At 30.5% G+C, this 27,925-nt stretch overlaps 2 protein-coding genes across 3 annotated transcripts in view; one reads left to right on the top strand and one right to left on the bottom strand.

Moving 5' to 3' along the window:
- Positions 1-3,468, top strand: part of LOC126744552 (proton-coupled amino acid transporter-like protein CG1139) — a 28,243-nt gene extending 24,775 nt beyond the window's left edge. For both annotated transcript variants that reach the window (XM_050452008.1, XM_050452007.1), the window contains exon 10: positions 2,978-3,468. In XM_050452008.1, coding sequence (XP_050307965.1) covers positions 2,978-3,219 — 242 coding nt within the window. In that variant the 3' untranslated portion in view covers positions 3,220-3,468. The remainder of the gene's footprint in view (positions 1-2,977) is intronic.
- A 6,362-nt stretch (positions 3,469-9,830) lies between these two features.
- LOC126744342 (proton-coupled amino acid transporter-like protein CG1139) overlaps positions 9,831-27,925 on the bottom strand; it is a 35,086-nt gene continuing 16,991 nt past the window's right edge. Inside the window, exons 6-10 of the mRNA XM_050451717.1 lie at positions 26,288-26,372; positions 25,996-26,230; positions 25,711-25,939; positions 10,527-10,699; positions 9,831-10,163 (exon numbers count right to left, since the gene is read on the bottom strand). Of these exons, the coding sequence (XP_050307674.1) occupies positions 9,928-10,163; positions 10,527-10,699; positions 25,711-25,939; positions 25,996-26,230; positions 26,288-26,372 (958 nt within the window). The 3' untranslated portion in view covers positions 9,831-9,927. The remainder of the gene's footprint in view (positions 10,164-10,526; positions 10,700-25,710; positions 25,940-25,995; positions 26,231-26,287; positions 26,373-27,925) is intronic.

Below are 27,925 nucleotides of genomic sequence, written 5' to 3'. Positions count from 1 at the left end.
AAATCCCGTTTTTTAATAACGTCGCCCTTAGCCCCCCACCCACCCACTAAAAAAACTTTACTTACTAAAAATTTTTTCCAGTAAGAAATTCTTCTGCAAAAACAATAGAATTTTTTTTTTATTTAAAAATTTATAAGAATTGCAAATCAAGAGCAATTCGCTTGAAACTTCTTGTAATTAAAAAGAGATCTATTGCTAATCGACGGAAAAAGGTTATAAGTTAATTAGTCATTTATTTTTTATGTGATAAATTTTTTACCAAAAAGAGTCCAACAGAACTCATATAAACGCTAAAAAATGTATAACTTAATAAATAATAGACCAATTAACTTGCAGTTTCCTCGCATCGATTAGCAATAGATTTCTTTACAATCACACGAAGTTTCATGTAAATTGCTCTTGATTTGAATTTTTTATGAATTTTTAAAGTTGGATATAAATAATTTTTGGACTGTTTTTGGTCAAAAATTTATGATTAAAAAAATAGTTGACCAAATAACTTATAACCTTCTTGCGTCGATTAGCAATAGATCTGTTTATAACTACAAGAAGTTTCAAGTAAATTGCTCTTACTTTGAATTTCTTATGGATGTTTAAAGTTGGATGTAAAAAAAAATCAGACTGGTTTTGCAGAAGAATTTCTAACTGAAAAAACTATTTGGGGTGGGTGGGGGGCTAAGGGTGGCTTTATTGAAAAACGAGATATTTACAAAAACCGTCCAAGAAATTATCTTAATCCAACTTTAAAAATTCATAAGAAATTTATCGAGTAGCAATAGATCTCTTTATAAATACAAGAAGTTTCAGCTAAATTGCCCTTGATTTGAATTTCTTATGAATTTTTACATCTGGATTATAATAATTTTTGGACTTTTTTTGCAATAATCCCATTTTTCAATAACCTATACCATCCTTAGCCCCCCACCCACCCCAAAAAGTTTTTCTAGTAAGAAATTCTTCTGCAAAAACAAACGATTTTTTTTTTAATTAAAAATTCATAAGAAATGCAAATCAAGAGCAATTTACTTAAAACTTCTTGTAATTATAAAGAGATCTATTGCTAATCGATGCGAGAAGATGATAAGTTAATTGGTCAATTATTTTTAAGTGATAATTTTTTTACCAAAAACAATCGGAAAATTATCTTAATCGAACTTTAAAAATTCATAAGAAATTTAAATCAAGAGCAATTTACGTGAAACTTCATGTATTAATAAAGAGATCTATTGCTAATCGATGCAAAAAGGTAATATGTTAATTGGTGAATTATTTTTAAAGCTATAAATTTTTAAGCAAAAAATTATTTTAATCTAACTTTAAAAATTCATCAAAAATTTAAATCAAGAGCAATTTACTTGGAAATTCTTGTAATTATAAACAGATCTATTGGTAATCGATGCAAGGAGGTTTTAAATTAATTAGTCAATTATTTTTTAAGTGATAAATTTTTAACCAAAAACAGTCCAACAGAACTCATATTGCAACATCAGGTTTTTTGCATCAGTGTTTTTGCTAAAAAACTTATAACTTATTATATTAAGTCTTTTAGCAAAAACAATAAGTTGGACTAAAATAAGTTTTTGGACCGTTTTTGCAAAAATTTCGTTTTTTAGTAAAGCCACCCTTAGCCCCCCACCCACCCCAAATAGTTTTTTAGTAAGAAATTGTTCTGCAAAAACCGTCCAAATTTTTTTAAATCCAACTTTAAAAAATTATAGAAAGTTTAAATCAAGAGCAATTTACTTAAAACTTTTTGTATTTATAAAAAAATCTATTACAAATAGATGCGAAAAAGTCATAAGTTAATTGGTCAATTATTTTTTAAGCTATAGATTTTTACCAAAAAAACAGTCCGAAAATTATTTTATTCCAACTTTAAAAATTCATAAAAAATTCAAATCAAGAGCAATTTACATGAATTTTCTTGTAGTTATAAAAATATCTATTGCTAATCGACGCGAGAAGGTTATAAGTTAATTAGTCTTTAGTTAATTAGTTATTTTTTTAATGATAAATTTTTAACCAAAAATAGTCCAACAGAACTCACGTTTTTTATGCATCAGTGTTTTTGCTAAAAAAATTATAACTTAAAAAATTATAGACCAATTAACTTGCAATTTTCTCGCAACGATTAGCAGTTGATTTCTTTACAGCTACAAGAAGTTTCAAGTAAACTGCCCTTGATTTGAATTTCTTATAAATTTTTAAAGTGGGACTAAAATTAATTCCTAATCATTCTTACTGAACTAAAGTGATAATGACAAACTTAATTTGCATAAAGATGAACTTCTATCAGTCTGACTTACTTTTGTTGTTCTTGTAGAACTTATAAAAGTCTAGTAAAATTGATATTTACCGAATAATTCCTTTGAGCTGGGTTAGCTTCAATAGCTCAGTGGTCTTAGCAAGAGATGTCCTTTCTTGAGAAGTATGCTACAAAATTCATAATCTTTTAAGGTGATTTTAAGCTGTTATTAACAGCATTTTAAGGTGCAATCAATCGGCTAAATAATATTCTGGAAATTATTCCTGGGTTAATGTATTTTATAATAGATACGTCTAAGAGTACTGGAAAATTTATCCCAGGCACTCAAAGTGTCTCAGATTCCTGTAATAGGGCCAATGACTTGCCTGGAAGAGCTTTAAGAGTACATGAAAGATTATTCCAGGTACTTACACTGATTCACATTCCTGGAATAAGACCTATCAACGTATTCATCAAAATCAAGAAGGATGAGCACTTGGAAGAATATTCCAGGCACTTGAAGTAGGGTCTTGGTCCTGTTAAATTTGCTCTGTACAACCTTTATGCTACTTGTAACATCATTACTATTAACTATAATTCACGTAACGTTTGTCTTAATAGCAGTTAACGATCGACACAATCGAAGGCCTTGATCAACTCACAGAAAATAGCACCAGTATGCTGAACCGTTGATACTTATTTCTTGCTAAAACTGGATTCTTTTTTTTTCAGGTATTGCAATTGCTGGAGGTGAAAACCTGGGCTTACTAATCGATTTAATAGGAGCAATCTTTCTATCGACTTTAGGACTGTTTGTACCTGCCTTTTTGGAAATAATCGCAGATTGGGACGAAGGTTTTGGGGTACTACGGTGGAGACTAATAAAGAACATCATTTTTATGGTGTTGGCGTTCTTTGGAATGTGCTCCGGAGTTTATTATGCCATTCTTGACATTATGGGTTTAACGGAATAAATGTTTTTTTTTATATAATAAAAGTTGATGAATGAACAAAATAGTACGTTTGCATGCTCATGCGGTTTGTCTAAGCCGGAAATCGGGGTAGTTAGAGACAAATTGCATGGGCAACTAACTTGGGACAAATTGGGTTTATTTTGACCCTATAGAAACGTGGTCTTGTAGTGCCAATTAATTGTAAATAATTCGTTAAATATTTGTCTAAATTATGTAAAATCTGTGATATATTTATATGTGAAAAAATTATTTTGTTTTTTTTTTAAACGTTTTGGTCTTCAGGGAGTCATCAGTGCTAATTGAAGGTAAGAACGACGGTTAACTTTAACGAAAAATTAATTACGTAAAAAAATAAAAAAAGCGACGTGCAAAGGCCATAATCGATTGCCATCAATTAAAAAAAATACAATTAAATAATAAATGAATGAACATATTTTTTGATGTAATTAAATGTGGCCAGGGGTAGAGGGTTAAAATAACAGTTGAAATGACAAACAAATTCCTTATTTTTATAAGTGTTTTTAATTTATTTAATTAACACCTTGGGAATAATAATTGCGTTGAAGTGGGTACGTACTTGATTAAAAAATTTAATAACTAGGGTCTCTTTATCTTATTATCAATATTCGCTTGTTGTTTTTGACGTGAATAATTTTATTATTTTTTGTATATATACCTTTGAGAAAATTAGTTTTAATACTTTACTAATTTACTTACGGAAGAGAATTAAACTATGACGAATCTATGTAAAATCAATAAAACACCGCATAAATAGCTTAAAATCGTCTATAAATGCATATAACGTTTGAAGTAAACTATAATGCCCGATTTTCAGCTTGTCTTGAAAAAATCCGACGTGTTCAATATGCATTTTTTTCCAACTTAACGGTTTCACTTTTAATTCTCGTATTTATCATTTTCTAGATGCATTATAAGTGAAAGTACGCGAAGGTACATTTTTTCTTAAATGTTTCTATGAAAAATCAGCAGCACGTCAAAGATACGATATTCGTTCAGTCTGGTTTTTAACGGCTCAGTAATTTCCGATCTGTATCACATAATCAGATCCGTTATAACAGATTCTGCTTGAAAAGTAGGTAATTGTCGGCACGTAGGCGGTGTTTTAGATTTAAAGACTTAATTGGTTGATCTGATGAGGGTTTATCAATCGTGAAGAGTATAAGAGAAATACTGCTTTCAATTCGTAGTAAGCATCTTAGATAATAATAGTATTTGGTAAAGAGTGTTAGAAGGAAAGATTGAAATACCCAAATAAAACGTTGGTAGAGTAAGCGAAAAATTCCAAAGTTTAAAGGTCGATATCTCGGCTTCTATGGGTACTATCGGTAAAATTTTAACAGTTTTGTCCTAGTTTCATCTTTCTAAATCCAACGAGACCATCCGCAACATTGTAGCTTTCATATTAGCTGAGATCTCGCATTTTTAGCACCCATTTTTGGGCTCAAAAACGAGGTCGAAAAATGAGTTTTCTTCGAATGTTCAAAGTGCTCTCATTCCCTTAGTTCTGCTCGAATACCGTTATAACCTAGTGTTTTCGTAATCTATGGGATGGAAACAAGACTCTGGTATAGTTAGTTAAGATTAGTATAAGATAAAATAATTTTATATTAATTTTATTTTTTTACACTTTTAACACACGAGTTTGTAGTTTCTCGAATTTTCCTATTATTGGTATAGATGCTATTCTAGCGAAATGATGAATTCTATTCTTATTTATTCGCTTACTTTTATTTTTACTTTTTATATTTACTAGTTTTATCAAGATATTGTAAATTAAATAAATAATAATAAATAATATCTTTATTTAGCAAGAAGCTACATTCAATAAAAACATAGGTGAAAAATAGACTAAAAGTGTAAATTGGCTATAACTGTATCAGGACACTCCGGTTTGTCCATGGATGGTCTCGGTAATCCAGAAACAGCATCCCGGTTCCAGAAATATCCTGACAGAGGTAGACCATAAATTAAAACTAGACTTAACCTAAACATTATTTCCTTGCCCTACTTATTAAAAGCACAGTTAATTATTGTTTGCCTTATAGTAATAAAAATAATGTCGACTCAGGTTGATCGAGTCGGTTCGGTTGCAATCAGCCGATGACACACATTTGGAACTTGGTTGACCTTGCCGACTAGACACATTGGTCCCCCCGTGTAATACTTAGAAAGGCTTCGGTAGTTCCAAGAAGCTGTAACCAGTATCCCGGTTGGCCCAAAAATACCCAGTCAACAGATAAACCAACAATCAAGATGATGATTGGAGCGGAAACAATGCATACTATAGTAAAACTTAATAAACTACATAATTAAAATAAAATAATAAAATAACAAACACAATTTTACTTATTCATAATAAATTTTCTCAAGAGCCCTCTGAATTGATTTAAAGTAATACAATTTTTGATGTTAGCAGGCAAGTCGTTAAATAGTATTAAACCTTTGTATAGAACTGAATTATGCATTTGGGTTGTGTTACATCTGTCGACTAGTATGAAGTCTATACGATTTCTCGTATTATAGTTATGTATATCTCCAAAAACTCTTAATTTATTACAAATATAATCGGGGAGCATCTGATGTTTTAATTTAAAAATAAACAAATAAACGTTATACAAAATTCTTTGATGTACAGACAACATATCTAGGACACCCAACATAGAGATAACAGGCGTGTAACGGTTACAATTTAGAATCAGTCTCATAGCTCTATTTTGAATTCTTTCCAGTTGGTCAATTCTATACTGTGGCAAGTTAAACAATAATGTTGAACAGAACTGTAAATGAGGAAGAGCAATGGCGTTGTAAAGTTTTAATTTGATGTACATTGACAAATTTTTTCCAATTCTTGTGATAAATCCAACTTTTTTTGAAAATTTTCTCATTACATAATCTGCATGAGCATGGAAATTCAGATTGGCATCGAAAATTGTTCCCAAATATTTAATTTCTTTGTCGTACAAAATACTTTCCCCATTCACAGAAATCTGTACATTGCCCATGTCTATAGAACTTATTCTAGATCTCTTGACAAATATACAAAACTTGGATTTACTTGCATTTAAACTTAGTTTATTTCTACAGAGCCAGATGAATAAGTTATTGAGTTCAACGTTCATGACCTGTTGCAGTTGATGAATGTCTTTACCCACCACATATAACATTGTATCGTCCGCAAACAACACCACATTACACCCCGGCACTACCTCCACCATATCGTTAACATACAATAAAAATAGCAAGGGGCCCAAGACCGTTCCCTGCGGTACACCATGCTTTACATTAACACTTTCAGATGAACTATTTTTGTACATGACTCGCTGAACTCTACCACTTAGATAAGATTGAAACCACTTCAATACATTATTTTTAAGGCCTAACCGTTCTAATTTCCTAATTAATATTTCTCTACTCACGGTTTCAAACGCTCTCTTAAAATCCAAAAATACAGCAAGTACTAGATTATCAGAGTCAAGGGCCTTGAGAAAATTATCAACTATATTAATAATGACAGACTCACATGAATGATTCTCACGGAACCCCGATTGGTTAGGCACAACTATTTTATTTATATTACAATGTTCGAGTAGCTGTTCCTTAACACATACTTCAAGGAGCTTCTCATAAATAGGTACGGTGTTAATTGGCCGAAATTCATTACACAATTTAGTGTTTTGCACTTTTGGAACAGGAACAACAGTAGAAAGTTTCCAGGCTTGCGGAAAAATCCCAGTACTTAAGGATGTATTGATAATATCCAGAAGACGATCACCCACAACATAAGCAACATCGCAAAGAACCTGCTTGGAGATGCCACTCTCCCCACCACCAACGTTTTTTAGATTTTTAAGTATTTCCTTCATTTTAGTCATCGAAACTTTATTAAATTGTGTCAAGGTTTTCTGGACTGAAGGTGGTTCAATGAAATATGTTTGGCCATTTGCTGCTGGTGGAATATCTGCAAGAATAAGATCAATACTATTCACGAAATAATTATTAAATCTATGTGCAATATCATCCTCCTGTGTAATGATTTCATTTTCAAACTTTATTTCATTAGGCATGTTTTGGTTTTTTCCTGGCAAAAGCGTCTTCAGATTTTTCCAGAGTTCTTTTTGATTATTTTTATTTAGATCTATGGTATTCGCAAAAAATCTATCCTTTTCTACTCTTATCTTGCTTACTATGTTATTTCTTATAACTTTATATTCATTCCAAACGTTGTCGTTGTTTTCTATGGCAGCCCTTTTATATAATCGATCCCTTTCCTGCATTTGCTCCCTTATATCTTGAGTTATCCATTTTTTATCAGCATATTTCTGTTTTTGCACAATTTTAATCCTTGGGCACATACTGTCAAGAATTGTTCTAATATCTCTGACAAAAGTATTAGCTAGTAAGTCAACATCTGAACTATTTCTATTCCAATTGCATGTAAGCAGTTCTTCCTGAAGTTTATAGCATTTGTAGGTCTTAAAAGACCTAGTATAACTTACTACATCCATTGGCTGTTCCTTCGATTGATCCATAGAAATTGATATAATAGAATGGTCACTAATTTTAGGAGTTTGATGGACTTTATGCGAGAGAGATTTGTCATTTGAAATTAAATAATCGATCAGAGTCTGACTTCTTTGGACTATTCTAGTTGGAGTCTTAATTATTTGACTAAACCCATTGGTATAAATGATACTTAATAATTTGTTACTATAAAAATTGTTTTTTAATAAATCAAAATTAAAATCCCCAAGGATAATGTTGGTGCCATTAAATCCACTAACTTGCTCTAAATATCCCCCAAAAAACTCTATAAATTTGGCATCTTGTTTATGAGGCGAATGGTACAGAACAGAGCACAAATATTTACCTCCACCCATAGATAGCTCAAAAGACAACAGCCAGACATAATCATCAATAGACAATACAGACCCCACCTTATATCTAATATCGTTTCTAATAAGGGCCAAGACCCCACCTGTTCTACTGTTGTTACTAGTGCATTGCTCCAAATTGTACCCATCAATAATCAACTCACATGGCTCAATAACCGGGGTTACGTGAGTCTCACTCAAAAGTAAGATCTTAGGCCTCCAGTCATTTACTAGTAAAATAATGTTATCTTTGTTATTTAGATAACCTTGGCAATTAAAATAAACAATGTTGGTGTTAAGTGCAATATTTAGGTCTAATTGCTACTTAATATATTTATTCCTTTGTAACTCTTCAATTCGCTTATAGGAATCACAACTAGTTACATCCCAAGAAACGTGATTGACATTTAGCCTAAGACCATACTTTTCATTAGATACTACACAATTAATACACTTAACGCTACTTACATTACACTCTTTAACATCATGGGATCCACTACACTTTGCACACACTTTATTTTCTTTACACTCTTTCAGTAAATGACCATACCGACAGCACTTGAAACACCTTCGGATACCATATTCGTTAAAGACAGGACAACGGTTCCAACCAATGTTCATCTTCTCCTTTTCAATAAACACTGCATACGTGGTAGCATCAACTTCCAAGATCATATTGAACTTTTTGTTTACGATTTTAGTTTTTCTCACAATTTGAATTTTCCGGTTTGGAGATTCTGGAACATTATTTTGACTCTTTATTTTGGCCAAAATTTCATTATCTGATAGGTTGTACTCAGACTCGTTAATGCCCACCACCTTAATCCTGTGCTCTAAAAGTTTTCGTACCTCAACACTGTAGTTGTCACCCATGTTGTTCTGGATCTGCGACTGTATCGAAGTTAGCTCCTTCTCATTGCCACACTTAATGATAACGCCGCCACTTTTGGTTGCTTTTCCTAGAGATAAACCGGCTCCAATAACAGTAGGATTGACTTTCTTTCTCAAATCCTCCTTCACTTGCTTTACATCTTTCTCCGGACACTTTTGCTTTACAACCAAAACTTTGCTATCATTTTTGGTGCCTATTGCTGCAGCATATGACAACTTGGAGTTCACACTTGATGGGGCTGTTGACGGCTTACATTCCTTCAGGCTGGCAATTTCACGTTTCAAATTCTGGTTTTCGTTTAACAGGAGATCGACTTTTTGATTTAACTCGTTAGTTCTACTGACTAAGAGCTGCAAGGTGGCCATAATATCTCCTACATTATCTAACTCAATAACAATATCATCTGTGCGGCTTCTTTTCCTAGCGCGCTCTGTTTTGTATGCATTATCACTAGATGCAGAGGGATCACACGATTCACATTTCCATGTCGATTTTCTCAAATGAAAACCGCGCATGTCAACATTAACACACTTTCCATGAAAATACTTAGCACACCTGGTACATTGTATTATCGACTTAATGTCATCAAATACTAAATTACATTTAGCACAATTACTTTCTGGATCACCGTCATCCGTAGTACTTCCTCCAGCCATTATTTCATTAGTTAATCACAATTTCAAAATCACCCCGTATATGAATTAAATATAAGTTAATTTAGACAAATACTTATTAGACATAAACATTATTATTATTTTTACAAAAACCGGTAGCTCCTTTTGATTTTTACCCATTATCCAAGCACAACAACAAAATAAATCACATAATATTTTTTTTACAGTTTGTTATATAATAAATCACAATTAATAAAAAAAAACAATATATACAAAATTAACAGTATTTAAAAAAATTCAAGAAATTTGCTTATTTTTCGATCATATCCAGTATGGCATAGTAACTTCCAGACACCAAGGCAAATATCGCCAGACAAATGATCAGGACGTTCTTGATTAGTTTCCAGTGGTACCGTCCCCATCCGTCCTCGAAATCCACGATAATTTCCAAACCCGCTGGAATAAGAAAACCGAGGGAGGAGAAGAATATTGCACCTACAAGGTCGATTAAGGATCCCAAGTCTTCACCACCAGCAATTGCTATAGCTGAAACAGAAAAAAAGGAATTTCAAATACTTTATGGATATTTTATTCACGTTGGCAATGTCGCATTTGTTTCTTTATAAATTTTAAAGCACTAACTATGTTTGTTCCAGGGACATAGCATGGCATATTTACAAAATATTAACACCAACGTTTTCTCGAAACTTTTTTAAGTATCGACCTATTTTTTTAACTCAAGAATGAAATAAAATGCTACGCCACTGGTAGCTACATCAAAGGAAATACCGCTGGTAAAATGCGTTGTTGCCAAATAGAAAGTACGAACTTATTTTGATCTCTTTTTAAATGATATTCATGTAGAAAGAGATAATAAAAGAGGTAATAGCTTAACAAAATATTAATTACCTGTCACAATGGCTACCATAATGGTCCTCAAAGCAATCTGAGCCAAATTATGTTTCTCTCTCGGTATAATTCGCTTAAGCCTCTTCCACATTATATCTGTAGGTATGTAGAACTGCAACATGAACGAGAAAAATACTGAGATGGCTATTGCGGCTTGTACGATCTGAGCAAGTCTGTAATGAAGAGATATTGACGTAAGAAAAGTTATAGTAATTTTTTTATTGTCTGTCTTTGGTGGAGAAAAAGAAAGATGTAGAAAAGACTAAGAAGAAGAGAATTAAATAGGAAGGTTTTAATTAGTTTCTTCAGTTAAAAAAAAACTTGTTAAAGATGAGTAAATAGTCGTCCAAGAAAATAATTCCCAAATGTGTTTAATAACGCTATTGAAGCAAGACTTACTTTTTTCAATGAGACTTCCTGTGTATATAGACTATTTCCAAATGTAAAGGTTATCTATGACATTAGAGGCGACGTTGCCAAATTTATTAGATATAGTATTTGATTTTTGGTAAAAATTACATGGATTTTACTCGTATATATGTTACATCTTATTTATATTTGGAAATAATTTGAACAGAACTACATGTCGAAGTTTTGCAATTTTTTTTTTATAATATCCGAAAAAACAGTAATGTGGCAACCTTGCTATTTAAAGGGGTTTTTGGCAAGGAGTTTTCTTTTATGAATTTTCTGGAAAATTGACTTTTTTCGTTTAGGCAATTGAAATAGAAACATGAACTCATTGTTGCCATATTTTTAGATTAAACCTTAAGTGTAAACAGACATTTTGTTTTTATTCCTTAATCTTCGATTCCCTGAAAAAAAGTGAAATTATGGAATATGATATTTCTTCTATATATAAATTTATGGAAGAAATAAACTTCAAACAAGGAAAAACTCGTTTTTGGACATTGATTCCTTCTTTACCTAATAGGAAAGGAAAGAATGTCCAGAAAATTCAACTTTCGAGTGCCTGGAATAAATTAAATTAAGTAACATTTTTTTAGATTTAAAAAAAAGTTTTTGGATATTTATTCCTCCCTTGATCTTTATAGGAAAATAAGAAATTTCAGAGAAATTACCTTTGAAGTACCTGGAATAAATTAGATAAAAAATACACAAATTAGCATAACTCCAACGGCTTAGTCCAGGCTCTTAAGTTACTTAAAGAGTACTTCCAAACATTTTAAACTTATTTTTTAAGTAGTTTTTTATATTTCTTTGTTTTTGTCACATTGAATATTTAATTCAATTTTTTCGACGTGAAACTCTGAATAAATTTAATCCAGATTTTGAGAAAAAAAACGAAATTTCATTAAAAATTCATTGAAATAAGAAACCAAAAAAATATGTGTACAAAAATATTTAAATTTAAATAAACATAATGTCCATCTCTGTCTCGCACATTATTTTTGTAATAAGTTTATTATATATTTATATTTGTTATATTTTTGCTATTTTATTGTAGGCTTAAATTTTATTTATAAATTTTCTGTATGTGAGACTTTTTGGGTTTTTGTATATGTACGCCATTTCGTATAAGCACACGCTTTTTTTTTTAATTTTTAAGTTTTCTTAAATATGTATTATATTATCTATATATTTTGTAGCTCAAGCTAAATAAATACATTATTATTATTATTATTATTATTATTATTATTATTATTATTATTATTATTATTATTATTATTATTATTATTATTATTATTAATATTATTTATCTTTGTTTAGCACATTATACTTAGGAATACGCGAATGCTCGTCTTTTTTTTTGGGTTTTTCTATTATTTATTTAATTTTTTTCGGAGCATATCTCGGATTCAATCTATAAAAAAAAAACTATAAAAAAATACTTTACTAATTTTGTAAATATTTCGCTAGTTTATAAAAAAAAATTAATTAAATTAAATAAAATTTGAGGAAAAACCGTATTCCAGGCAAGTAAAATCCAGAAGAACAACCTTTAAAGCGCCTGGAATAAATTATATTATGACATTCTTATAAAAATACACGAATTAATATTTTAGGTTAGTTTAACGTTTGAAAAACTTAAGTGATTCATGCTTAAAAAAGGAACTTTTTTCATAATTCGTTGGGTGAATATTATATGGTTTTATCAGCATTTTTGGCGCGAAACATTATGTGAATGTATTTAAATATATATTTTTTTAATAATTGTTCTATCAGAATTCAAAACGTTAATCTGAATTGCTTACAACTGAAGTTAAAACCGATATTAAAATGTTCTATGTGCAAAATTTAAAAAATAATTAGTATTTATAATGTTCTAACAGATGAGCCAATCAGATTTCAAAGTCAACTGCTGATAGAACAATATAATATTATTTCGCACTAGTCAACATCGAGCTTTGTTTTGTAAAACCGTGTGCTGGTTTTTTACGGTTTAGTGCTGTTTTTTTAGCCACTTTAAAAAAAATGGAATTCGACATGGAGCCGTAAGTATAATAAATTGGTTTAATGAAATGGATTTTAGAAAAAATTGTATTTTAATTGGTTTAACTGTAAAAATTGGTTTTCTAACCTCAATTTTCCATGCGTTTTTTTCTGTCAGAACATTATAATAATATCTTTTTAAAATTTTGTGGTGTAACTGTGAACTTAGAACATTGTATTATTTTATTTAAGATCAACATCAGGAATGAATCCACGTGAAAGAATGGAGTATATAGAGAACAGTGATGATTCGCATCTTGATCCAGATTTTGTCCCATCTGACAAAAGCGTGGAAGGAATGAGAGGTTTTATGTCTACGTTACACAGGAAAATGGTAGGCAACCAAGGAGATATACATTATTTTTAAAACTAAATTTTTGCTTTTTAGTAAAAAGTAATAATTTTTTTATTTTCTTTATTGCAGATACACCTTTGCAAAGCAACTCTGAAGCACCCGAAGAAACCAATCAGCAAAATTTCGCTATTTCTGATGAAAATAAATCTACCAGAAAACGAAAACGAAAACCTGAGATGTGGAAAATGATTATTAATAAAGTTTTGTGCCAAAGAGGAAAGGAACATAGAAATGTAAAAGATAACATCCGCAAGGGAAAAAATTTAAAAACCTTAAAAAATTGTAAGAGCAATTGCAAATTTCTGTGTGGCAAGAAGATAAGTTTACCTGAATGAGAAACCATATTTCAAAAATGTTGGGAATTATCCAATGACGCTAAATGGCACTTTTACGAAAAAAATACCGAAAGAATAAACAAAATACAAAAGCAAACTTTACGAAAAGTATCACGTAGAAGTTATTCATTTAAATATTATTTTCACGTAGCAGATGAAAAATTCCGCGTATGCAAGACATTTTTTTTGACGACACTGGACATAAGTCAACAAAGAAACAACTATTTTCATGAGAAAAAAAAAAGAAAACCTTATAGGAATTCCTTTACCATCTCGTCAAGGTTGCCATCCCAAGAAAACTATCAGTAATACAAGCAAAGACTACGTTCGACTTCACATTAGTCAACTTCCGAGAGTAGAATCTCATTATTATCAAGCTGACACAAAAAAGGAATTTTTAGAAGGAAACCTAAGTATTAATAAGTTATATTCTTTTTACCCTGAACTTTGTAATGAAAAGCAAATTGAACCTGTTATAAAGGTTGTTTACAGAAATATTTTCAACTATGAATACAACATTGATTTTTTAAAGCCAAAAAAGGATCGTTGTGATGTGTGCGAGGAGTACCGCATAAAATAAAAATATGGTATGACTGATAAAAAAAACAAATATTTGAAAATTATGTACTAGGAAAAACCTTAGCGAAAATTGGACACGATTTGGATAGATCCAACCAAGATCAAACCACTGCTATCATATGTTTTGACCTAGAGAACGTTTTTGCACTACCGCGTTCTAATATATCAATCAGTTTTTTCTATAGCAGAAAACTCATCACCTACAACCTTACTGTACACTCTAATTTACGCAAACAAGCGTACTGTTGTATTTGGAGCGAAGGAACGCATGGGAGGAAGGGAAGTGATATTGCTTCGCGATTAATTAAAATTTTAGAACGCGTTGTAGCAGCTTACCCGCATATTTCAAAAATCGTTTTGTGGTCTGACTCCTGCGTACCTCAAAACAAAAACTCTATTATGAGTTTGGCTTTGATGAACTTCCTAGAAAAACATGCCTCTGTTAACGAAATAGCACAGAAATTTGGAGAACCGGGACATAGCAGTGTCCAGGAAGTCGATAATATGCATAGCCAAATCGAAAGAAAACTCTCTGGTACAGAAATATTTAGCCCTTTGGGATTACTTTGACTTCTTCCTTCAGTGAATCAGAAACGACCTTTTGTAGTATTTCATATGAAACCACAAGATTTTGGTGTATATAAAGAAGCTTCATAGGCGCTAAAAAAGTTCCTTATGCTTCAGTACGGCAATTAAAATATGTGGGACTCTATCCAAACAAAATTAGTTACAAGCTTAAGCACAGTGACAACTTTTTTACCGAAGTTCCTATTATATGTCAGACTAGTACTATAATTTTTTATAGGACCAAAACAAATACTTCATATAATCTGCCTGAAGTACGATGTGCATCAGAGCCAAAAAAGTGCCTCTTTTCGTTTGCCAAAATAGCTGATCTAACAAGATTATTTAAATTTATGCCCCCTATTGATGTAACGTTTATGAAATGTTTGTTTAAAGAATACAATAACCCGTCAGTTTTTAAAAATGAAAAAAAAGAAGTTAAATAAAAATGAATAAAAAGTTATGTATCTTGGTAGTGTTTCAAACATATACGGTACCTGTTTTTTCCTTTTTTAAAACCCTGTTTACGTTTTTCTAAACAAAATATAATTACCACTAATGAATCCTAGTTTTTTTTTTATGTTGTTACAACATTTATTTTATTTTTGTAAATTTTTAGATATAAATAAATTATTTTTGTTCTATCAGATAAATGTTTATTTTAATTTTTAACAATCCTAATAAATATTTATCGAAACTTTAAATGAAATCTTAAATTTAATGTGCTCCTTAAAACAACCAATAACATTCCTAGCCAAAAATTACAACAGCAACAAAAATTATTTAATCGATATTTTTAAATGCATAATTTTTCATTTTGCTTTTGGTACTATTAGAACAATATAATATTCACCCAACGAATTTGCCAGGAAACTGAAAATTTATTACATTTTTTAAAATCCCAATTTTTCGAATTTTTTTTTTTTTATTTTGATATTTGATTAGAAATTTTATATATCTTTTTAACTGCCTAAAAGACCGCAATTTTCAAATTTATCAACTGCTTGGAAACAAATAGGAACCTCCAGTGTTGTCATTTTTTATTTCTCTTATGAAATTTAAATCGACCGTTAACTGCCTGGAATGAATTACAGCTTATCACCTACCTGAAAAGAAACTCATTATCTAAACGAAAAATCAAAAATATGGTTTGCAAGTTGAGGTTGACCATGTGGTTTGGGATGTTAGGAGGTGTGCGACATATCAAAGGCTCGAAGATCTTCAAAGGGGTAAATATTTAAAGTAGCAATTAGAAAAAGATATTGATAAAAATTCAAATGTGGTTTATCTAAACTGTCAGGGGTATCTTAATAACAAGGGTAGTTTGGTTTTATTAATAAATTGTTGGAGACCAAGAATTTTGCTATTATCTGAAACTCATGTGTCTTCTGTAGAAGAAATGTGTGAATTGGAGGTGAATGGGTACTATTTAGAACGATGTACTACAAATAATAGACGAACAGGTGGTGTACTGATCTTAATAAGGAAATATATCAAATATAAGCGAGTAACATTAGAGTGTATGGAATGTTAGTGTAGAAATATTTCTTAATGGATCTAAATATTTTTGTAGTGTATTGTATCATCCCCCTAACAATAGAGATGCTAAGTTTGTTGAATAATTTTCAAACTATTTGGACCAAGTAAGTAGCACTGACGGCATTAATATTATAGCCGGTGACATTCATTTTGATTTAACAAAATACTCCTTTTATGGTGAAAAAATAATAAACAGCATATATGGTTCTGGATTCACTCAACTAGTCAATAGTCCTACAAGAATAACAAACAATAGCAGCACATTAATTGACTTTATTATATCAAACGATAAAAATCTATTAGTTCAGGTTCACCATACTCCAAAAATTAGTGATCACTCCATTGTGTCTGTATGCCTTCCAAAAGTAGATGATGATAAACAAAAAATTACATACTACCATCGGTCAATGAAACACTATAATTCTAAAACTTTACAAAATATCTTGTCTGACAGGTCATGGAACAATAATTTGACAGATGTAAATATATTGGTAAATTCTTTTATTTTAGATTTAGAAAATAGTTTAAATATAATGTGTCCAAAGTTAAAGATATCTGCAAAATATAAAAATAAAAAATGGATAACTTATGATATTTTACAGTTAATGGAAGATAGGGACAAGTTATATGTAAGGGCAATTTATGAGGGCACTCCAGATCTATGGGATACCTATAAAAGGCTTAGAAACCAAATAGTTAATAAAATAAGAATAGAAAAAGATAAATATTTTCGAGAAGTTAACTATCGATAACAATAGAAATAATTCAGCAGAGCTTTGGAAAAATCTTAAATCACTTCTACCTGTTAAAAATTCCATTTTACCAAATGAGGTTGTATTTGAGGGGCAGACATTTACTAATGAGTTTGAAATAGCAGATAAATTTAATAATTATTTTATTAATAGTATAGATCAAATTATAGATATTTTACCCAAATTTTCAGGCTTAAATAGTACAGTTCAAAATATAAGTATTAAGTTATAATGTATGGGATAATATGAAAAATTGTAAAGGAGGAGAAAGTGGTATCTCAAAAAAACGTGCTTCTAGATGTGTTTGAAGTTGTGGGTAACCGTGTGTTAGATATAATTAATACATCGCTTCAGTATGGTGAATTCCCAGAAAAGTGGAAGGTCTCAACAGTCTTACCGGTTCCTAATGTCTCAGGCACAAGGCTGGCGAGTGAGTTTAGGCTTATTAATACTGTACCAGTTTACGAAAAACTTCTAGCATTAACTGTAAAAACCCAACTTCAAACTTACTGCGATAAAAATAATATTTTAACAACAAATCAGTCAGGGTTTAGACCTCACCATTCTTGCGAAACTGTGATAGTTAACATCTGTGATAATTTTCAGTTTCGTGTTTGTGACCCAATATCTTCAATATTGCGGAGGCTTTAGGTAAACAGAAACCTGTTTATGAAAAGACATATAATATATATACATATGTAAGTGTTTTATATTTTAATTGTCTTTCTTTGTGTCTTTTATTTTTACACTTCTTGGTATCGTTTTAAATTATATCTGTGCATAAGTTTTATGTTTATTTTTTTCATATTTTAATTTTTTTTTGTCTAGTTTAACGTTATATTTTACTCTTTTATTATTGGTTTTTTATATTTTCTAGTTTTATCAAGATATTGTAAATATATTTTAAAAATTATAATATATATTATTGTACTTGTATGTAGCAATATGCTAAATAAATAAACATTATTATTATTATTATTATTAAAAAAAAAAAAAACGAGGTCAAGCCTTAAACTTTATGATACCTTGGATTTTGCAGGTATCTCAAAGCATACAACAAAGGCCTACTAAGCTAAAGGCTTGAACTTTTTTTTTATAAATTACCATAACTAATTGGAATAAAAACTGTTAAATGCCTAAAAGAGAGTAAATAGAATAATTTTATCAATTTTTATTTAACAGTTGAGATTTTAATATTTAACTGCCTGGAAAAAAGACAATTTTTTTTTTAAATTATCGAAAAATTGTAAGTTTTCCAAATATTTAAAAAAATGCACTACAAAAGTTTTTTCATATAAATAAATACATTTCATCATAAATTAAAGTTCAAAAGGTTAGAGGTTCACAAAAGGGTTTCTTGTAATCAATATTATGTAGATTTAACGTTGTTTTTTCCAGTTTGTTCGTCATAACGTAAACGTTAAATTGAACTATGGCTTCAGTTAACGTTATATTTTTTTCTTCATTTCATCCAAAAAAATCTAATAGAGACCATAAAAAGATTAAACATTACTTTAATTAATTAATTTTTTAATCAATTATTGGTTTTAATTAAACATTTCGTCTCTAATATGGTATAAACAAATTATAATCCATATCAAAATCACTCAATGCATATTATAATTACTACATTTTAGTAAAAAAAGTACATCGCGCGTACAAATTCTTACGCAGATGTTGTTACTTTCGAATAACTTAATACAACAAGAAATAGAATGGCTACCAGTCAGTCAGTGACCCAATGTTCCAACTTAATTTAATATGAGATCATATAAAAAAAAATCACTTTTACCGATCATTCATGTTTTTTTAATATTTAATCAGTAAGTTAAATTGAAAGGTATGGAAATTAAAACCGTAGATTTCATATAAATTATAAACCGAACAATATATACCATGTGGTTTTTGAGTATATATTTAATAAGTTGTAGAAAAATTAATAGACACAACTGACTTTGGCATTTACAACTCGCTGATTAAAAGTCATAAATTAAGTTATTAGATGATTTGGATTAGGTTGTCTACCTCAGAAATATCATATTCACTTTTGTTTCTACTATTACATGCTGTACTGAAAATAACTCAATCCAATCCAGCACATTTAAGTGCTTCCAACATTAGGGCAAACAACAACAAAATTTAATGGAGCTACTTATTATAGCAGTCTTGATGAACATGAGTATTAAACTATTTGTACATTTGGTAGTCGTTATTTACAAAGGTTATTGTATGAACTATATTCTGCTCCTGAAATTTTTCATAAAAGATTTAAATTTATTTTTAACATTGATAAGGTTGAATTGTATATTGATGTAGCAAATCGTAGTTAGTTTTTTTTCAGGAATTTCAGGACTTTTAATCGTGGTATTACTAGTCTTCGTAATCGACAGTCAAAAGGCTTGTTTGAATACTTTTATTAAATAGTTTCAATTTAAAATCTATATTTTTTAACCTAAATAATGAAAAGTTGTCTAGAACCAAAAAAAACTATTTTTTTTTCAAAACTTAATGACTTTTGTTAAAAAAAAAAAGAATTTTCACTTATTTGCGATAAAAAATGGCTGAACTACTGCAATTTTTATAACTATGATACGCCTTGATTTCGAGAAATAAAACAGGATTTTGCAACGTTGCACTAGAGAAGCTTGAGGGTATAATTTTCTTAAAAGGCATTTTTTTCGCAGGCAATTATTTTCTGCAAAAAACCGGTTTTCATTAACCCTACCCTTGGCCCCCCCACCCATCCCACACAACTTACCACTAAGAAATTGTTTTCAAAAATCATTGTTTTCCAAAATAATACGCATGAATAACACCTGATTTTGTCATTAATATCTAACATAATAACACAGTTTGTTTATTTAAATTTGATTTAATTATATATATGTATAATAATTAATATTTAATACAAAAACAGCGCTATTAGATTGGATATTATGGACAAAAAACGGTGATTTTTCAAAAGAATTTCTTACTGGGAAAATGTTTGGGGTGGGTGGGGGGGTACGGGTTTTGTTGATAAAAAACAATATTTTTGCATAAAATATACATTCAATATTTAATTTAATAAATGTTTATTTAAATTTGATATAATTTTATATATTAATATTTAGTATAAAAACAGCGTGATTAAATTGGATAATATGGACGTAAAACAGTGATTTTTCAGAAGAATTTTATCAAATATTTGAGGTATAGTAATCGAGTTTAAAACCCAAATATGTAAATCCCGTGTCAATTATTTTAATGCCAAAATTTTCTTCCCTTTGTAAGCAGGATCGTATATGATATACGTATATTGTACAGTTTAATAAATATACTTTGACCATACAGGACTTTTTTATCACCTACGAGCCCTAACAACTATATGTTGGAACATGCAGTTATTTTGAAATAAAATGCCCATTTAGCGAAAATATTTTATTATTATTTTTTTCTAATCATAAATATGAAATGAAGAAGCTTTTTTATAATGTTTAATATTGTTTTTATAATTTATTTATATATTTTAAGTTATTTAGTATTTAATTACTTAGTAAATAATTGAAAAATGCTGACAACTAAATATTGGAACAAGTGAGTTTTAGAAAAGGAAAATACAAATTAGTAAGGCGTAACGTCGCCCTTAGCTTGAATAACAGCCTTAACTCTATGAGGCATTGTACCAACTAGACCTTCACAAAATTCAGGGGTGAAACTATCCCATATATCCTATAGTTTAGCACGTAGTTGTGGTAAAGTACGCTGCGGACTATTTCTTAGGCGTTGCTTCATTTTGTGCCAAAGTGTTTCGATTGGATTGAGATCAGGGCTGCTAGAGGGGTGTGACAAAACTTTAATATTATGTTCCCCCATCCATTTTGGTAGATTTAGCAGTATGATATGAGGCACCGTCCTGTTGAAAGATAAAATCTCCAGATGCATATAAATTTGCTCCACTTGGTAAAAGCGAATTTCCAAGAATGTCTTGATATTTTTCTGCATTTACTATGCCATCAATAAAGTGTAACGTTCCCAACCCTTTAGCTGACATACAACCTCACACCATGATGACCTGTGAAAACTTTACAGTCCTTTTAAGACAATCCTTATGGAATGCTTCTGTTTTATCCCGAATCACACGCTTTCGATAATCTCCGACACAGACATCAAATTTGCTTTCGTTGCTATAAATAACTTTGCTCCAATTTTCTTTGGTCCACGAGAGTTTTGATTTGGCCCAAATGTAACGATTCCTTTTTTGAGTCTCCGTTAACAATGGTTTTTTTTTGGCCTAGGCGAAAAATGAGAAAAATAAAAATAATATAGCACAGAAAAGCCTATTAAACATACCTTTTAAAAACTAAGACCGCTCTTGTGGATATATTTGCGGCAACATTCTCTGGAAACATTTATCCCACTTTCTCAATTCCACCTTGCAGTTACTTCTCGTAGAGTATTTCTTCTTCCCGACTTACAAATTTTAATCAAGTTCCTTACATTTCTTTGAGAAACAGCTTTTGGACGTCCTGAACTTTTGTCGCGAGTTAAAGGACAACAACCGGCATTTGCTTTTTTAAAAAACAAATTTATTGAGAACAGGGACTAACTAACTTACAACTAACTTGATTGATAGATAATGACTACATCGATTACTATATTAATTGTTATTGCTCTTGTCTATTACATTATATTTATACGTTCTAAAAATGATGACAATACAAACTAAGCTATTTCTAAATAAAGTATGCAGGGTCGGCATAAGGTGGCGGGTTGGTACCCGTAACTCCTCCCCCCTAAGAAATGAGCCCAGGGGTGAATTATATGATAATATGGCTCGGATTCTGTAGGGTTTCTTCGTCGTCACTGGTCGTGGTGGTGGTTTGGTTGGGATGTTTTCTTTTGGTCTGGATTAATTTTCTTGTCTTTCTTAGCAACAGGAAGGCGGCTACAGTAGTCATCAGGATATACAAGATGATGGTCCATACGCTAACATTTGTTATATGGACAGGTTCTTGGCTGGTTTCTTCCATTTTCTTGGCTTGGATGTCCATCATGGTTTGAATGTTCTTAAGTTCATCGAAGTTTAAGCTATTGAGTTCAAAGGGCTGTAAATCAATAGCATTAGGGTGAACATTTAAGTCTAAGGTCAGCTTGGGTAATTTAATGTTGTGAAAATGGGTGTTTGTATCGTGGAAACTTCTAATCTGGAAGTCCTGAATTTGTATGGTGCAGCTAGGGTTTAACTCAAGGACAAGGGTGCCTTGGATTGGAATATTTTCTTTATTATGGCCACATTGTTGGACAGCTACGGTTTTTTGGGGTGAAACAATTATCCATTTTTCTTGTTCCAGCTTCTGGATTTTCAAAGACTTGACCTCGGTTTGAATGGCTCGACAATTTGAGGGATGTTTTGAATACAACATCATTTGTACTTCACATGGCGGATCCTCGGATACGCTCAGAGGGCTGTTTTCTTTGCAAAGGTAGATTTCTGTAGCTACCTCTTGACATTTGGCATTGAACAGTACATATGAGTGTTCATTTAGGATAAGGTATTGACTTTGAGGGATAATTATTTGGTAAATGGAATTTAAGGGTACGGGCAAAGGGTAGAGGTGATATAGTACATAATTTTTAAGTTCAACTATAGGTACCCCTATTATAAAGAATATTTTGTTTTTCTTTGTATAACCCTTAATTTCGACAATTTTTTCGAATAGTAAAATGTTCTCTAAAGTTGCCGCAAAGGGTAACTTAGTTTTACTTAAGTTAGGGCCAATTAATTTTATTTCATTTAGAAGTTCTTTTGGGTCGATTATAGAGCTGTGAAATATATTTAATTTCGAGAATGTTATCGCTATTTCGATGTTATCCAAGATATCGTATATATTTTGATACGCATTTATCACTTGAGAGACAAGTATTTCACTTAAAAAGAAAGAGTATGTATTTGTATTATTCAAATTCATTTGTTTAACCACCAATTCTAGTTTTTTTACACGATTTTCTAAAATACGTTGATTATGTGACAAATTTTTGCTTATGCTTTCGAAATGTTTGACAGATTTTTTAGATATGGTTATTTGCTCTTTTATAAACGTTTTTTGCGAATTTTGGTTATTAGAGATTTCCAAAATGGCTTTGTCATATTTTTCAGCATCTTCTTGTGCGAGATTACCAGTTATGGTTTTTATAATGGAACCTAAACCGTTAATAAGTCCACGTTTTTTTCGGTTGTTAAATAAGGGATTTAGTTGTTCAATTTGTAAGTTTACTTTAGCACTTAACGAATTGACTAGATTATAGGAGTTTAAAAAGGAGTTATTGTCAAAGAATTTATGAATTGATTCTTTTAGTTTTATAAAAGTCTGTTCTAGGTATTTGGTTTCTTGGATTATGTCACTTACGTCAAAAATTTGTACAAAAGACCAATAGTCTGCTGTGTTTTAGGCATTGCCGAGTTTAAGTGGTAGTAGTCCAGGGTTCTGGTTGAGGTTATGGAATTGGGGAAGGGCTAGTTCTCTTCCAACGAAGGTGAGGATTAGTAAGGTTCTTGCCAAAATTTCCATTTGTCTCTTAGCCTAATTTCCTAAAGGAATCGATTTTTGTATTCCCAGGACCTAAACTATAGCTGTTCTCAATCCGGTGTTGAACGGGTGGTTGCTTCAATTGGATCGCTGCAGGTACTTCCGACGATTCTTGTTCTTTGAAGGTTTCTGCAGGTCTTCTTTCAGCTTCCAAGGATTGTAGCGGTCTTCAAACCGTAGAAACGGACCAAATATGACGATTTTTGTCCAATATTGGAAAGACCGAACTACCGACTGCGCCAGTTAAAGGACAACAACCGGCATTTGCTTTTTTAAAAAACAAATTTATTGAGAACAGGGACTAACTAACTTACAACTAACTTGATTGATAGATAATGACTACATCGATTACTATATTAATTGTTATTGCTCTTGTCTATTACATTATATTTATACGTTCTAAAAATGATGACAATACAAACTAAGCTATTTCTAAATAAAGTATGCAGGGTCGGCATAAGGTGGCGGATTGGTACCCGTAACTCGCGAACACCAATACTGGCAGTTTCACCATATTTTTTAATTATATTAAATATAGTAGTTGTTGCAACATTTAATTCACTGGAGATTTCTCGGTACTGCCGGATAATAATTTCTCGCACTTTTAGATCAGTAGGTTTTCCACGAGCCATTATTGTATTTTACTCGTAATAAAAATGACAGTAATTGATTATTAATGGTCAAGTGACGCATCAAAATTTTTATTGTTGACAACGCACTACTTACTTTTGTTTATTCAAAGTCATCTTTGCGTCATGCTAATAAAATTGAGCAAAAGCAACCCATGTTCCAACATTTAGTTGTCAACATTTTTTGATTATCAAACAATTAAATAAATATTATTTAACATCAAAATTTTATTAAACCTTAAAAATAATTCTCTAAAACATAAAAAATGTTATTAATTTATTATTTTTAAATGAAAAAAAAAATAAATTAAAAGAATTACGGTAAACTAGAGTTTTATTCGTAAAATGACTACTTGTTCTAATATGTAGTTGTTAGAGCTCGTATAATTAAAAAAAAAATATCTCAGGCAATTATTTTCTGCAAAAAAAAACATTTTTCATTAACACAACCCTTGCCCCCCCACCCACCCCACACAACTTACCAGTAAGAAATTGTTTTCAAAAATCATTGTTTTCCAAAATAATACGCATGCATAACACCTGATTTTGTCATTAATATATAAGCCTAATAACACAGTTAAAAACAGCATAATTAGATTGAATAATATGGACGAAAAACAGTGATTTTTCGGAAGAAATTTATTAAATATTTGAGGTGTAGTAATCGAGTTTCAAACCTAGATATGTAAATCTCGTGTCAATTTTTTTTAATGCCGAAATTTTCTTCCCTTTGTAAGCAGGATCGTATATAATACACGTATATTCTACAGTTTAATAAATATGCCTTGACCATATAGGGCTGATAAATAAATAATTATAAAAAAAACAAAAATTTACTAAAAAATCGTTGACTAAATATGTGTTTAACGATTATAATATATGATGTGTTGCTTGGTCTCGTTTGCCGTCATATGTGTCATTTCTTCCTTTAAATTTAATTGTTTTATTAGCTGTCAGCCATGTTTGGTTTAACGTTATAATATTTTGGTTGCATTTAATAATTAATTATCTAGATTGGAAGATTTGAAGTGTACTTAAACCTAATCGAAAATATTTAGAAATTCTTCCTAATAAAATAAATATAACTTAAATATAAGCAGTTTTAAAAAGGTCTGTCTTAATGTTTCATCTCTTACATCGGATTTTGGTGAACTCAGTGTTAATAAACGGGAAAGTCTGTTTGTTAATTACAATGATAGCTTTGACGTTCATGTTTCAAATGTTCTAGTGGAAGAATTGTAAAAAAAAACCTCAACGATTAGAATATATTTAATTATTTACATAAATTACCTATCAACTTCTTACCACCCCTAAAGATACTAACCCCCTAAAGGAGGCATCATAGATATAAAAACTCTTCACTCATTACAACCAAATTCCGACTTAAACTAACCTAAGTTACACTTACATTTCATCATCAGGCAAGTTTTTCGTGATAGTAACTTCAGTGGCGTCCCCATATCGATAATACCCCAAAAATCCGATGGAAGTAAAAAAGAAAACTATCACCACCATTGCCGAGTTGAGTACGCCACATGGTCCCAAAAATTTCGGTTTTGGCATGGAGTTTTCCACTGGCATAATAGTACCGATACCTTCCATGGCAAATAGGACGGTGCTGAAGAACGATGGAATGCCTAAAATTGTACTTCATGAATATTTTATTTATTATTCATTATATGGGGTTGTTTACCAGAAAATCCGTTTGAAAAATGCACGGTTTCTTGCTTAACTTCATCAAGTCCCGAGAATATGTAGTATCCAGTGATTCCGAAGACTACCGCCAAAGCTACGTTGGCTATAAAGGAAAATGGTACCAGATGCTTAATTTCGCGAATTTGACAAAGAAACATTAGAAGAGACATAATGATTAGTTTCAGGAGGTATTTGTCCCATTCTTCCGCTTGTGGGTAGTACTCTTTTAGGAGCTGTAAAGTGTGAACTTAATTAATTTTGCCTTAAATGATTTTATTGTATTTTGTTACCTTAGTTAAAGAAACTGAGATGAAGACCATATAAACGGCCACGCCGAGGTAGTAGGTGGAAACCAATGCGATTTCCACAAAAAGCCTTCAAAGAAAAAATTTGTATGATTTAAATAAAAATATAGTTAATAATAGTTTTTATGCTTTTTTAAGCACTGAGACTTGACTAGGCACCATTTTAATTTTCTTAGTTTTTTAGAGTTTTTTTATTTTTAAAAATTGTTTAGATCGGAACTTTGATTAATAAATTTGGTTAAATAATGTTCGCGCTTTTTCAGTTTCTCAATTTCTTATTAATTTTTCCAATTTTTTTACCGAATCAGATTTTTAGTTATTGTTAAGTATCAGTTTTTTTTTAAATTCATAAATTTCCCTAAGAAAGTTGCTCTAAAATTTTTTGATTATTGGCCTTTTAAATTTCCCAGTATTTTCTTACTGTTCTTTTTTTATAGAATTTATTTTTTATTTAATTGTACAGTTTTCTCATTTTCAGTTTTTCGGATTTTTAACACTGTTTATAAGTAATTAAATGACGTTAAGAATTTTCCAGTTTTCCCATTTCTAAGTTAGTTATTTAATTTTTTAAAATTGCGAGATTTACATTTTTTTAATAATTTTTTCTTTGGAATAATAAAAATCTTGTAAAATAAATTTTTTTTTAATATCTAATTAATTTTATCAGTGTTTCAGAATTTTAGCTTTTATTTTTTTTTAATTTCCAGTTTTTCTAATTTGATAAATTTAATTTTCCAGTTTTTCTTGTTTACCTTTTTAAACGTAATTTCTTTCACTTTTTCTGTTTCCAAATCCTTTATTCGCACATTTTTTATTTATATATAGTTAAAATAATATTTAGAATCTTCCAATATCTCATTTATTTTTTTACTTATACACTGCTTTACATATTAAGCTCCTTAGTTTTCCATTTTCTCACTTTTACGGTATTAAGACTTTTTAAAATTAAAATTTTTCTTTTTATACTTGGGTTACTGAACAGATGGATTGGTCACGTGATCGTTCTGCGCCGGAGGTGTGGCCTAGAGCCTCGATCGTTCGAGTCGATCTAGTCGAGCGGCTTTAGATCGTTTCGGTTGAATTTTCTGCTATTCGAATATTTGAATCTTCACAATATTGAAAAGTTGAGATTGTATTTATTTTTTTGTTAATTTGTTTGTTAACAAATAATGGCTGACGCGCCACGTACACCCCCATTGTCACCCCCCAAGAAAAGAGTACGAAAACATTTGACCATTGCTGAAAAGGAAGTGATTATGAACATGTATATAAAACGTATGATAACGAGCATCTAGCATACAACAAAGTGCAAAAAAGCACCAGGTAATAAATATTTTTAATATACAGTGTGTCCCAGGATGAGCGAATTTATAGGTGAAAATGACAAAAAATGTTGTGGTTAAAATTTGACTGTTTGTCATCCAGCCCTGCTTGATTAAAAAATAAAATTTAGCATATTATTATTTTTTTAAAATAAAGCTTGCCTTGATACGAACATTTTTTTAATTTTATAAGTGGAGGGTAAAGTAGTAATTCTAGGCAAAATATAAAAAAAGTTTATGAGAAAAGGTTGTTTAGAATGCAAAATTATGCCCGAATACCGCATTTCATAACCATAGACCT

Source organism: Anthonomus grandis, chromosome 14 (assembly GCF_022605725.1).
Source record: "Anthonomus grandis grandis chromosome 14, icAntGran1.3, whole genome shotgun sequence".
NCBI classification, from domain to species: domain Eukaryota; kingdom Metazoa; phylum Arthropoda; class Insecta; order Coleoptera; family Curculionidae; genus Anthonomus; species Anthonomus grandis.
This window is presented reverse-complemented; position numbering and strand designations above follow the sequence as displayed.